This window comes from Dendrobates tinctorius, unplaced genomic scaffold (assembly GCF_039654945.1).
Source record: "Dendrobates tinctorius isolate UK_male_01 unplaced genomic scaffold, ASM3965494v1 ptg000036l, whole genome shotgun sequence".
NCBI classification, from domain to species: domain Eukaryota; kingdom Metazoa; phylum Chordata; class Amphibia; order Anura; family Dendrobatidae; genus Dendrobates; species Dendrobates tinctorius.
The window spans coordinates 33,891,595-33,906,754 of NW_027361704.1; the positions used below are offsets into that span (position 1 = coordinate 33,891,595).

At 40.7% G+C, this 15,160-nt stretch overlaps 1 protein-coding gene across 2 annotated transcripts in view; it reads left to right on the forward strand.

Annotated features, from left to right (window-relative positions):
* The window catches only part of LOC141087923 (follistatin-related protein 4-like), a 1,467,590-nt gene extending 1,466,147 nt beyond the window's left edge, over positions 1-1,443 (forward strand). For both annotated transcript variants that reach the window (XM_073573783.1, XM_073573784.1), the window contains exon 16: positions 504-1,443. In XM_073573783.1, coding sequence (XP_073429884.1) covers positions 504-1,206 — 703 coding nt within the window. In that variant the 3' untranslated portion in view covers positions 1,207-1,443. The remainder of the gene's footprint in view (positions 1-503) is intronic.
* The last annotated feature ends 13,717 nt before the right edge of the window (positions 1,444-15,160 follow it).

The window sequence follows — 15,160 nt, forward strand, 5'->3', positions numbered from 1 at the left end:
CTGCCCACAGTTGGACCGGGAAACCATTTTGCTTACAAACTACTCCAGGCAGCTGGGTTATTCAGCTTAAAGGAACCAGGTTAAAGCTGAAAGGGACAAACCATGTTTTCTTTTTTGCATTTCTATACTGACCTAGTAGTGAAGGGATGAGACAGGCCTTGGGCTCTCGTACAATGGTATAGAGCTTGTATAAGGATTGTTGTACTTTGTGTTAGTAGATATTTTTTGCTAGAAAATATAAAGAGGATTTCTCCATTGAACTGGGTTCAATGGAGACTGCTCTGAATCTGGCACAAGGAAACTTGTATTGAATTCATATGAAGGTGTAGTAAAGGCTCACTCACTATTGCAGCCCTATTATTACTCTGTAGAAACTAGAGCCATGATACAACTCCATGCATAAGCCATAAGGGCAGTAGTTTGCAAAAATAAATCTGCTTGATATAGAAATACACCAACTCCTTCACAAACTTCTATTAATACAAATTATTCTTTTTTTTCAGATTTGGCTTCATCTTTAATAAATCCAAGCCTTTAATTCATAAAATTGACCTTGAAACTGTGACTCAAATAAAGACCATCAGTTTCAAAAACTCAAGCTGTATCCCGAAGAATATGGCTTATTCCCATCTCGGTGGCTACTATTTTGTACAGTGCAAAGCAAACAATTCTTTAATTGCGTTACCTCAGGTAATAATCGATAGTGTTACAGACACAGTCATTGGCCCAAATGGTGATGTTACCGGGACACCGTACATTTCTTCAGATGGACGTTACTTGGTCAGCACAGATGAAGTCAATGGACGAGTCAAAGTCCAAACAATTACTTTCCAAGGTGAAATTAAATTGATTTATGACCTACAAACAAACTTACACATTTCTGATGTGACTTTTCAATCATCTTTCACAGAGAGCAATCAGTATTATATCTATGCTACATCGCATCTACAAACTGATGTTCTCTTTTTAGAACTGTCCTCAGGAAGGGTGGACATGCTGAAGAATCTCAAAGACCCAGTAGCACAAAAAGACTGGCCGTGGAATGAGAAAAACAGAGTAATAAAAGACAGTGGCCTATTTGGACAGTATATTTTAACACCAGCTAAGGATTCTCTGTTTCTAATCAATGGGAGGCAAAGCGTTCTACATTGCGAAGTCTCAGGAATTAAAAGTGGAAACACAGTGGTCTGGGTAGGAGAAGTATGAAAGAACAAGACATCAAGCCTCCATGAAATGACTAACAACCGGACCTTTCCGCTGTCTATGGGAGCAGCAAACTTGTATATTTTTACACTGAAGAAAAATCCTGTATGAGCTTCATGGTGCAACACTGGTGTACAGCTTGCAAGTTTTATAGTAACTTCTAATAGGAGGATTTTTTTTAGTATTATTTTAAAGTATTTATTTTGCCTTTGGTTGTTTTAAAAAAAATAAACTATATCACATACACGACTATTTTCAATAATGGGTTCACACTTATTGTAGAATTACTCTGTAGAACAGATCAATGTACTTGCTGCATTTTTCTTTGTCTTTTTTTAGATTAGCCTATAGCTAGGACTAAACTGAAATACACCAACTTATGCAAAGAACTTTCCTTTCGATATGAAAACTGTTGTATACAGCGACAACTATGTGGATTTTCCTAGGAGGAAAAATGTGGTTGTATTAAAATTACTGTCGAAAAAAAAAAGTGGACGCGTTGCCCCCAACAACCAACCAGAGTTCACCTTGCATTTTTAACCTACAAAAGGAAAAATGAAAGCTTAAATCTGATTGGTTGGTATGGACCATAACTCCATTTTTTATATGTACTGTTTTTATACAAACGGATTTGCTGTTAGAAGGAACTGCAGTTATATTTGTCTACACATTACTTGTCATTGATTATCTATTACTGTACTGTATATCAATAGTTCACTATTAGTCAATGCTTAAAGTTATTTCCCTGTAGTTGAACAATTGTGGTAATTTGATGAGAAATCTGTTGTCATGAAGCAACATTATAAAACATCATCAATCAGAAGAGAAAAACCTCATGTATATATTAGTACAGAAAAAGTGGAGATGCTACCCTAGGCAACATAAAGTTGGAAAAACTCAAAGGCAACTTGTATCTGTTTTCCATGGGTAACTGCTCCATTTTTTCTCTATATATGAAATCCTGTGTTGCTTTATCACAATCTGTACATGTAATGGTATCATTCGCTAGAGTTATGGGTCAGGGTAGAAAGGGCTGTAACGATCACATTATCCAGGCACATGTAATGCATTGCATATATTTGTACTCACTCACGTTACATTATTACCGAATAGGGTGAAGGTAGGTAAGCCACAATATCACTGGGCATAGTAAAAAGTTTAATCATTTTTAAGGGCACAAAAAGAAAATTACGCTATGATTATTAAGCAAAATGTTCCTCTCTGCCTCCGGTGTGACTGCCGCTATCTGTTGTCCTATGCGGTGCAGACTGTTTCATAGCGACTATCAAGGGTAAGAGGTGCAAAAATCAATCTAAATTTATCCAAAAAAATAGAGACAGTTAGGAGGCAGTGGAGAACATTTCCACTTATACAGTACAGCAGTCGGGAATAAATTAATGGTGCAATAAAATATATCAAAGATAGAAAATTAATCAGAATTTACACTTAATAAGACTGCTTTAGTTTGTGATGAAGGCTTTCTTTCAAAAGGATCTGTCATTTGCCATACATATGTAACTTTTCCAGTGTAAATGTCGCCGTTCTCCTGAATCTGGCACTGTTGACTTTGTGTTCTTGGGCCTCTCCATACCTGAGAAAATGCCCCCTTTTCCATGGGGTAAATCAAGTCTTGTTAGCCAAAGTGGCAGGGTCCTCTTGAAGAGAAAAGTTGTGGATGTGGCCTACATGGATGTCAAGACTTGAGTTACATGTTAGGAAAAGAAAAAAATGAAACAACTCCAAAATCAGGATGACAACAGCATTTATACCAGGCCAGGTAAAATAAAATTATCTATTTATGTCAAGTGACAGGTCTTTCTTAAATTTAAACTTCACCTTTAGATACACTTTAAGGCATGGTTCATAGGTCCACAGTACAAAAAAAAATATTGTACAATTGCTCATTAAAAGGAATACAGTGGACTCATGAGATTTATGCACCTCAGCTTCTTCCAACCCTTCCTACCCCCATTATCAAAAGCTAATGACAGCCATGGCTACACTAATGTCTTACATCAGGGTCACAAAATCTTTTTTTGGGCAGAAGGCCACATTATTAGATTATGCTACATACAAGGGTCACAATAAATTGTAAAGGGGTACCATCATTTAAGAGACATCAACAGTATGTGCCATAAATATCTGATCCACGGGGATTACATTTTTATAACTTTACTTTTTGGGGAATGGGGGTAACCTACTTTTTTAAATGGCAAGTAGTTTATGAGAGGTATAGAAACAGCCAAGGATTTAAAATCCCACATAAACTACATTGGAAAGTGCAACAAAATCTGAACAGAGAGCAGTCCCAAAAATTAAAGATCTAGAGTGCGGCTAGTTGTGCCCTGTAATAAGGAGACAGGCGAGGTATAGGAAAACTGTTCTCCTCATGAATCAGCTATATTTATGAGACCAGTTTTCTTAAGTCATCTATAGTGATGGGCAGACCCCTGGATATTCGGGCCAAGCAGGTTTGGCCAAACATTAAAAAAAGTTTGGTTCGGGTACCTGATAACAGTGAGAACAGACGCTGATGATGGTAGTATTTATCAGCTGGTGCCTGCACTATAAATAAATTAAACAATGGCTTGGTTCCCCTCTATTCCTGATAACCAGCATGTCAAAACTGGCAGCTGCAGGCTGGAAACCTCAGCTGTTAGCTTATCATTGCTTTATCAAGAATAGAGGGGTTCCATCACCATTTTTATAATTATTTAAATAAATAATTTTATAAAACAGCATGGGGTCTTCCCTATTTTTGACAACCAGCCAATCTAAAGCAGACAGCTGTGGGTTAGTATTCTCAGGCTGGTAAGGAGCCATGGATATTGCTCCCCTTCCCCAGCCAAAAAATCAGCAGCCCAAAACCGCCCCAAAAAAGTTTCATTATTTAGATTGGCGGTGTCAATAGGGGTTAATATTTGTGGGGTTGAAGTCACCTTTGTATTGTCAGATGACATCAATCCCACAGCTTAGTAATGGAGAGGCGTCTATAAGACGCCTCACCGTTACTAACCACATAGTCAAATCAGCCAGAATAAAATCCTTTATTTGAAATGAAAACATATGCTGTTTTACTTCTTTATTTAAAAATAACAAGCAAAGTTAAACTTACCTTATGCCCATTCCATTGATGCCCTCATCCCCTGTAAAAAACAGAAAATAATAAACAACAATACTCACCTAATGCCCATTCCATTGAAGCCCTGGTCTCCTGTAAAAAATAAAATAAAATAAAAAGCAACCAAATCCCTCACCCGTCAATCATACTGTCCCACTCTGTAATCCATGTCTGTAATAAGTGGTTTTCAACCTTCAGGCTAAAAACCACGGGAGAATGACAATGATGTTATCGAGATTACCACCAGTTCCCAGCCGTGCCCCTGAATGGCGGTGACCTTGGTGAGATCCCCAGTAGTGAGAAAGACTCATGGTGGAGCACTGAACTCCCGGCGAGCTGCAGTGAACTCACCGCTGCACCATGAGGCTTTTTCTCACTGAAGTAGCAGGGATCTCACCAAGGTCACCGCAGTTCAGGAGTCTGGCTGGGAACATAGCCTCAGTGACCGGTGCTGTTCATTGACACTGCAGCAGCTCATTCTCCCAGTGGTTCTCAGCCTAGACGGCCACATCTTGGCACTCGACATACTCACATCAGCGGTGCCTGCTCTTGCTGTTATTAGTGACAGCAGATATAGGCTGATTGGAGTAGAACTTTCTCATCAGCCAGCGCCTCTGTTACCGCAGGTAAGCTTTTATCACTGGTCACAGCTGCTGGCGCTCTGACCAGTGGCAATAATCTACCACCAATCAGAGCTACCATGTTTCTCGCGTTGTCATGCATATGACAGTGTGGAAACACCCAATGTTCCGGGTGTCAAACCTGAACAGTAACATGAACATCCTGGAGAAATACGTAGGTGTTCGGTACGGACCCCGAACTTTAATGTTCGGGTTTGCCCATCTCTAGTCCTCTATAGTATGACCATCACTATGAACAGTCTAATAGGTGAAAGGAGGCAGAACAGCACCATTCTGCTAATGGATAAAGCAACTTCAAAGCTTTAGCTGGGGGGCTGGTGGACAAAAGTTCCAAAAGCTGGAAGCCAGGGAATTGCCAGCAAATAAGTCTGTTTTGGACACATATTTGAATCATTTTTGCCAAATCTCCTAAAACGTCCAGATAGCTCTCAAAAAAGGGAAGGCCTTGCAACCTCTAGCAGAAATTGGCAAATCTCCCTGACAATGCCTCTTGAAATACTTCAGAAAACACAGCTTCCAGAAGGTTTATTCCTTTCAGGAACAATTGAAGAGGTGTATAGGTGTAGAGGGAGTAAGGCTATGTGCACATGGTGCGGATTCTGCTGAGGATCCGCAGCGGATTTGGCCCTGTGGATCCGCAGCAAAACTGTAGGTGATGTACAGTACCATTCTAGCCTATGGAAAATTGAAACCGCTGTGCAGACGGTGCGGATTTTTCCGCGCGGTTTTGCCTGCGGTTCCAAATCCGCAGAAAGAATTGACATGTCATTCTTTCCTGCGGATTCCGCTGCGGTTTGCCATCTCCTCCATTGTGGAGGTGATAAACCGCAGGGCAAAACCGCAGACTAATCCGCAGATAAACCGCAGTCTTTTGACCTGTGGATTGTGCAAAATCCACGCGGAAAAATCCACGGGTGAATCCGCACCGTGGGCACATAGCCTTAAAGATGTGAAGGGATGTAACTTAAAAGAAGCGTTGTAACCTCGATTAAGTAGCTGTACGCTGCAACTGGCATCCCAGAACAAAAATTTGCCAAGTATACTGTAGTATGATTGTGAGATAGGGCTCGATCAGCCATAAGTGAAGTAAAGCTTAGCTTCAAATCTGATCTACTCATAAACTAGAATCCACTGTAGTCCTGGACAGAGCTGTCCTTGTAATTCCTCCTACCGCATCAACAATTTATGATCACTACCTCTGAAAAGGAGGGCAACTGTCACGCAGGACACAAAAGATGAAAAGAAAGTTTGAGAGGGAAATGTATTACTAACTCATACACTAGGCCTACTTCATAAATCACAATTTATGCCTTTTTTTGATGCTTTAACAAAATAGGATTTTATTCAAAAAAAGGAGAAAGTGTAGGCTTTTGTTTTATATAAGAAGTATAGAATAGGTCAGTAATCACATTAACAGAAATTCTCTTAAAAAGTCTTATATACTAAAAGAAATCAATACCTTTAGCCATGGTCATATAATATAAGTACAAAGTTGCACCAAATTTCAATTCCCCTCTCTCACTCTGCAGAACTACCTGCTTTACAGATTTTCCTATAGCAAAAAATGGAAGTTTATGTTAGTCAGTAATATGAGTATAGACTGTAAATCCAAACTGTCAAAGGAATCTTTGTCAGACCTGCAAGGAAGATAAAGGAATTAAAACCTTAATTGCTCTGCCTTATGATAGTCTCCAAAATGGCTCCAAAGGTGGAGCATCATTTTAACTTCATTTGAATATTTAACAATATAATGTTTTCATGTGCTTGTTTGGGAAGATATGCATCTGTAAAATAATTCACATCTTGTAATGGCTTTGTTACATTATACTGTTGTTGTGTCTATTTTAATTTACATTACGTGCTCCTAGTTTACATTGCAAAAAAATATATTTATTGCCTTTTTGAAGGTAATGCAGAGTTATCGTTTACATACAGATATTCACGTAAAAATGTGAGTTACCTTGTAAATACATTGAAAAAGACTTTAGTACTCCAGCCTATCATACATATCCTCTGAAAATCTTAGCTGAGCTTCTATAAAGCAAAGGGATCGTTATTTATTTCCACATCCATAATGCCCAGCATTTAGGTGGCCATACATATTAACGAAGCATTGGTTAATCTGATGATTGAGGTGAGGCCAGCCATTGACCTACAGTGGGTACGGAAAGCATTCAGACCCCTTTAAATTTTTACTCTTTGTTTCATTGCAGCCATTTGGTAAATTAAAAAAAATTCATTTTTTTCTCATTAATGTACACTCTGCACCGCTTCTTGACTGAAAAGAAAAACAGAAATATAGAAATTTTTTCAAATTTTTAAAAAAAGAAAAACTGAAATGTCACATGGTCATTTTTTCATGTGACATTTTTTTCATCATCATTTTTTTCATCTTCCATTCTTCTTTGCGGATCCTCTCCAGTTCCATCAGGTTGGATGGTGTACGTTGTTGGACAGCCATTTTCAGGTCTCTCCAGAGATGCTCAATGGGGTGTAGGTCAGGGCTCTGGCTGGGACAGTCAAGAATGGTCACAGAGTTGTTCTGAAGCCACTCCTTGGTTATTTTAGCTGTGTGCTTAGGGTCATTGTCTTGTTGGAAGATGAACCTTATGCCAAGTCTGAGGTCCAGAGCACTCTGGAAGAGGTTTTCATCCAGGATATCTCTGTACTTGGCCGCATTCATGTTTCCTTCAATTGCAACCAGTCATCCTGTCCCTGCAGCTGAAAAACACCCGCATAGCATGATGAAGCAACCACCATGTTTCACTGTTGGGATTGTATTGAGCAGCTTATGAGCAGTGCCTGGTTTTCTCCACACATATTGCTTAGAATTATCACTAAAAAGTTCTATCTTTGTCTCATCAGACCAGAGAATCTTATTTCTTATAGTCTGGGAGTCCTTCACGTGTTTTTTTGCAAATTCTATGCAGGCTTTTATATGTCTTGCACTGAGTAGAGGCTTCCGTCGGGTCACTCTGCCATAAAGGCCCGACTGGTGGAAGGCTACAGTGATTGTTGACTTTTTGGAACTTTCCTCCATCTCCCTACTGCATCTGTGGAGCTCAGCCACAGTGATCCTGGGGTTCTTCTTTACCTCTCTCACCAAGGCTCTTCTTCCACGATTGCTTAGTTTGGCTGGACGGCCAGGTCTAGGAAGACTTCTGGTGGTCCCAAACTTCTTCCATTTAAGGATTATGCAAGCTACTGTGCTCTTAGGAACCTTGAGTACTGCAGAAATTCTTTTGTAACCTTGGCCAGGTCTGTGCCTTGCCACAATTCTGTCTCTGAACTCCTTGACCAGTTCCTTTGACCTCATGATTCTCATTTGGTCTGACATGCACTGTGAGCTGTGAGGTCTTATATAGGCAGGTATGAGCCTTTGCAAATCAAGTCCTATCAGCTTAAATAAACACAGCTGGACTCCAATGAAGGCGTAGAACCATCTCAAGGAGGATCACAAGGAAATGGACAGCATGTGACTTAAATATGAGTGTCTGAGCAAAGGGTCTGAATAATTATAATTATGACTATGTGATATTTCAGTTTTTCTTTTTTAATAAAATTGCAAAAATTTCTACATTTCTGTTTTTTTTCAATGAAGATGGGGTGCAGATTGTACATTAATGAGAAAAAAATTAACTTTTCTGAATTTACCAAATGGCTGCAATGAAATATAGAATGAAAAATTTAAAGGGGTCTGAATAACTTCCGAACCCACTGTAATATGCATGAGGACCTCTTAGTGACTAATAACCCTGATCCTCTATTTCCGGTTGCGAGAAGCCGCTGCCAGACCTCTACTTTGGGCCGACCATGCATATTTGCGATAAAGTAGGCTTAAATGGCTGTCACCTCTATGAGCATCTAACCACTAGTGATTGCTTGTGCATGACCAGCTAAAGGGGTAGTCCAGTGTAATCAAAGTATCATCTAGCCTATCCTATTTATTATTATGGTCATACCTGTACTCACCTAACGGCTATCAAATATCAAGTTAATAAGTGATCATATCTTTGATTAAGGATACCTCATTACAGAATGCAATCCCATAACACCAATGTGCTCTATCAAGATTTAGCCAGAATGGAAAGCTGGGAGATTTCAGCTCTACAGCCTGCTGAATTATGAATGCAGCTCTACAATGCATGCTTGAATTCAAAATCAGAAAAATATCCAGAATAAGCAAAACAATGTATTTTACAAACCAACTCAGCTTCATATAAACATTTATTCTGTATGAAACTGTAAACTTTTGTTCAAAGGTGAGCAACATATGTTTTGAGGATTTTTTTTTACAGGAAGCCAGTAATATAAAGTGTACAGTATTTACCTGTGTTCTTACTTTGCATACCTGAAAATGCTAAATATTTCACACGGACAATAAAACTTTCTGCACAAAAGGCTAATATTTCACACAGATGTTAATCACTGACTACTATAGATTGAAGGTAATGAGCGTTTATAGATGTATGACTGAATGAATGATTTTGCGGTTAAACCCCTTAAACAGCTCCTTACATAAGACAGTATGCACCTGCTATGATATATATCCTATTATTGAAAGTAGAACAAGAATTGACATAAAACATATATAAAATGGAGAGAATTTAAACAATACTGAGCGCATCTCCTTTACAGTGTAGGTACAAGATCTTGACAAGGAACTGTATGAATATACAGTAGATACAGCAGATGAAAAACGTAATGACCATGTCTCCAATTTTCTAAGTAAATATATTTCTCAAGGTGCTATAGACATGAATTTCTCACCAGATGTCGGTATCAACCCATCCAATCCACAGAGTACAAGAAGTCAAACCATGGATGTCCACAAATTAAATTATGTGTAATGATGAGAAAGGACTCAGGGAGAAAGCATTAAACACATGAAGAAAGAGATGAGGATAAAGCCATGGAACGTCATAACATCAGTTGAAGTCTATCAGTAATTAGAAAGCAATCCTGCCACTTATAATAACATCAGCTGATTTAACTGATGGTGGGTAAGAGACTTAGGCAAGGAACTCATGTTTCACGACCCATCACACCACTAGTGATGGGCGAGCAATAAAATGCTCTGGTGTTCATTGCTCGGGTCGAGCAAATTGGAATGCTTGGGTGCTCAACCCAAGCAACGAGCCCAATGTAAGTCTATGGGAAACCTGAACATTTTTCCTGTGATCCCCCGGGGTCTTTTTAGGTCTAAAAATGTCAGAATTCGATGGGAACACTGCTCAAATGACATTGGAACATCAAGGGGAAGACCCCTAGAAGCATTTCTGACTCCTAGGTCACTGCTGTGAACAATGTTGTCAGAGTCTTATGCCACTTTTCCGAGCACACACTAAAACATACAAAAACGAAAACAAAATTGATTTTCTTGGGAAATATGTTAAGGAACATTCTTTCCAGGTTAATGGTTTATATGCAAGGCAAAACAAATAACCCAAAACAAAACTGTTCCGCCACCACTTGGGCTATGTTCACATGTAGCGTTTTTGATGCGTTTTTCAACTTTAGCATTGCTTTCAACCAAGACAAATGCATTCACTGGGAAATGTCATTTTAAGATTTTACAACCTTAGCTGGCTATGTGGTGTGTGACACATCATCAGACATGTCCTGTTTCATTTATGAAGGAGGGACTGTAGAGGAGGAGGGCCATCAGGCGGATGTTAATGTTCTTAAACGGATAGCAGTTGGTCTTCAATGTTCATGGAGAGCTATCAGCCGGCATTGCTTTGTTGTTCCCATTATTAAACAGTGGGTCTCCTATACTGCTATTGCCTATGCATTGAATGCAAGGCATGCCCCAAATTTGGCCGCACCCCAATAACCCGTTGAACCAAAGTACTGGGTGACCACATGAAACCAAAGTTCCCTTTCTTACTTGGTACTGCCATATTTTTAGCCTACGCATTGAACGAAAGATCTGCCCAGCCCCAAAGTTACACGCACCCCAATAACCCTTTGAAAGCTACATGAAACCAAAGTTCCCATTCTTATTTATTTCCTGCTCCCAAAATGTTAGTCTATGCATTGAATGCAAGGCCTGCTCTGCCCCAAAGTTACACGCACCCCAATAACCCATTGAACAGACGTCCTGGATGGCCACATGAAATCAAAATTACCATTGTTATTTATTTGTTACTTCCATACTGTTTGCCTATTCATTGAATGCAAAGCCTGCCCTGCACCAAAGTTACATGCACCCCAATAACTCTTTGAACCAACGTGCTGGATGGCCACATGAAACCAAAGTTCACATTATTATTCATTTGGCACTCCAATAATATTTGCCCACAAAGTGAATGCAAGGCTTGCTTCAAATTTGGATGCACCCAATAACCCATTAAAAACACATCCTGGATGGCCACATGAAACCAAAGTTCCCATTATTATTTATTTGGTACTCCCATACTGTTTGCCTATTCATTGAATGCAATGCTTGCCCTGCCTCGAAGTTACACACACCACAATAACTATGAACTGCGGTACTGGATGGCCACTTGAAACTTCTCATTATTATTGATTTAGAACTCCTATAATGTTTGCCCATGAAATGAATGCAAGGCTTGCTCCAAATTTGGATGCACCCCAATAACCCATTGAACAGACGTCCTAAATGGCCACATGAAACCAAAGTTCTAATTTTTCTTAATCTTCTATTGCCATAATGTTAGCCTATGCATTGAATGCAAGGCCTGCCCTGCCCCAAAGTTACACGCACCCCAATAGCCCATTGAACCAATGTACTGGATGGCCACATGAAATCAAAGTTCCCATTTTTCTTAATTTGCTACTCCCAAAATGTTAGCCTATGCATTAAATGCAAGGCTTGCCCCGCCTCAAATTTACACGCACCCCAATAACCCTTTGAACCAACATACTGGATGGCCACATGAAACCAAAGTTCCCATTCATATTTATTTGGTACTGCCATACTGTTAGCCTATGCTTTGAATGCAAGGCCTGCCCTGCCACAAAGTTACACGCACCCCAATAACCCTTTGAACCAAAGTACTTGATGGCGACATGAAACCAAAGTTCCCATTTTCATTAATTTGCTACTCCCATAATATTTGTACATGAAATGAATGCAAGGCCTGCTCCAAATTTGTTTGCACCCCAATAACCCATTGGACATTCGTCCTGGATGGACACATGAAACCAACGTTCCCATTATTATTTGTTTAGTACTCCCATACTGTTTGCCTATTCATTGAATGCAAGGCTTACCCTGCCCCAAAGTTACACGCACCCCAATAACCCTTTGAATGGACATACTGGATGGCCACATGAAAGCAAAGTTCCCATTATTATTCATATGGTACTCCCATAATGTTTGCACATGAAGGGAATGCAAGGCCTGCTCCAAATTTGGATGCACCCCAATAACCCATTTGACATACATCCTGAATGACCACATGAAACCAAAGTTCCCATTTTTCTTAATTAGCTACTCCCTTAATGTTAGCATATGCAATGAATGCAAGGCCTGCCCTGCCCCAAAGTTACACGCACCCCAATTACCCTTTGAACGAACATACTGGATGGCCACATGAAAGCAAAGTTCCCATTATTATTCTTTTGGTACTCCCGTAATGTTTGCACATGAAGGGAATGCAAAGCCTGCTCCAAATTTGGATGCACCCCAATAACCCATTGGACATACATCCTGAATGACCACATGAAACCAAAGTTCCCATTTTTCTTAATTAGCTACTCCCATAATGTTAGCGTATTCATAGAATGCAAGGCCTGCCCTGCCCCAAAGTTACACGCACCCCAATAACCCTTTGAACCAATGTACTGGATGGCCACATGAAATCAAAGTTCCCATTTTTCTTAATTTGCTACTCCCAAAATGTTAGCCTATGCATTAAATGCAAGGCCTGCCCTGCCCCAAAGTTACACGCACCCCAATAACCCTTTAAACCAAGGTACTGGATGGCCACATGAAACCAAATTTCTCATTTTTCTTAATTTGCTACTCCCATAATATTTGCCAATGAAGTGAATGCAAGTCCTGCTCCAATTTAGATGCACCCCAACGCCCCTTGGAAGAGACGTGGAGAGTGCCTCCAAAAATTATTTTCTCAATTTAAAGGAGCGGGTCTCCAATACTTGGAATGCCCATGCAGTTAATGTATCGGCTGACATACATTTCCCCCTGGGTTGTACACAGCAACATACTGTGTAAACTTCTTTTTTACGGGCATCATAAACACCCTTGAAAAAAAAAACCTGGCTGTTGCATCACGGAACACGTTCACCCTGGTGATCTAGTGGTGGTGTCAGAAAAGATGTGGAGGATGGTAAACTAAAAATCTTTTCCCAATTTAAAGGAGCGGGTCTCCTATGCTTGTAATGATCACACCCTAAGTGTATGGGCTGACCAATATTTCCCCCTGATCTAGTGGTGGTGGCTGATGAGGATGAGGAGATGGAGGAGGAAAACAGCAAACAGGCAAAATCGGGAAGCGTATACCCATGTGTGGGTGTGAAGAGGTGCATGGGAATATACCCCCAAAAAAAATTACACTGGATTTGAGGTTTCACTATTATCATTTGGTGGTGTAGAGAAGTCTTATCCAATCCAGCCCTTGTTCATTTTTAGAAGAGTCAGCCTGTCAGCATTTTCTGTTGACAGGCAGATGCGCTTATCAGTTATAATTTCACCAGCGGCACTAAAAACCCGCTCTGACAAAATGCTAGCACAGGACAGACCAGGACCTCCAAGGCGTAGAGAGCCAGTTCATGCCACATATCCAGCTTGGATACCCAGTAATTAAAAAGCACAGAGGAATCACGGAGAATGTGAATACGGTCAGCAAGGTACTCCCTCAGCATCTTCCAAAACTCTGCACTCCTTGTGAGAGTACATGACACCTCAGGGCCTGTGTGATGGGAGGGTCTGAGAAAACTCTCCCAAAACTTTGACAGTATTCCCCTGTCTCTGCTGTATTGGAGTTGTGTCTCTCGTCTGTAGTCCTTGGTTGTCCAACTGACTGTGACATCTGCCGCCAGCATTTTCAGATAGGAATTTTTTTAATAATTCCACAACAAGGGCCCTCTGATCATGCCCCATATTAGTAGATCTGTCTGCCTCTTGAATAATAGATTGAAAGTTCTCCTTATAGCGTGGATCTAGAGGTGTCATCAACCAGTAATGACTGTCACCCAAAATTCTGAGAATGCGAGGGTCACGGGAAAGGCATTGCAACACAAAGTCAGCTATGTGTGCCAGATGGCTAACAGGCAAGACTTCTGTGTCCTCATCAAGAGGATGACTGACCATGCTCTCCTCCTCCTCCCTGTCATCAGGCCATCCAAGCTGAATAGACGGTCTATAGCACATAAACCTAGTTCCTGTTCTTCCTCCTCCTCTTCCTCATTGTCATCCAATTCACGATGGAATGACATGAGGCTGGGCTGTGTGTTATCACCCTGGATGGTTCCCTGCTCCATCTCATCATGCTCCGCCTGCAATGCATCTTCTTTCATTGTGAGCAGAGAGCTTTTCAAAATACAGCGAAGTGGGATGGTGACGCTAATTATGGCATCATAACCGCTCACCATCTTGATGGACGCCTCAAATCTTTTAGGATGGTAAATATGTCTGACATCCATGTCCACTCCTGAGGTCTTATGTGTGGAGTCTGAACTGAATACCGACAGTCTTGTTGATGCTGGTAGTCAACAACTGCCCTCTTCTGCTTACAAATCCTTTCCAATATATGCAGTGTAGAGTTCCAATGTGTGGGGACATCACACACCAGCTGGTGAGACGGAAGCTGCAAACGCTGCTGAAGCATGGCACGGGCAGCGGAAGCTGTAGCTGACTTTCTAATATGGGCACATATCTGGTAGCTTTTGAAAAACCGTTGAACAACGAAGTTAAGAACATGAGCCAGGCATGGTATGTGTGGGAGCTCGCCTCACCTCAGAGCCACCACCAGGTTCTGGCCATTGTCACATACGACGATGCCTGGCATTAGGTTCAGTTGTGTCAGCCACAGATCTGCCTGCTCTTTCAGAGCTGTCCATAACTCTTCAGCATTGTGCAGTTTGTCAACTAAGCATATTAGCTTAAGCACAGTCTGTTGCCTCTTGGCTGAGACAGGGTTGCAGTGCTTCCAGCTTGTGACTGATGTGGTCATTTCAGAGATGGAGGCTGAAGAGGAGGAGGAGG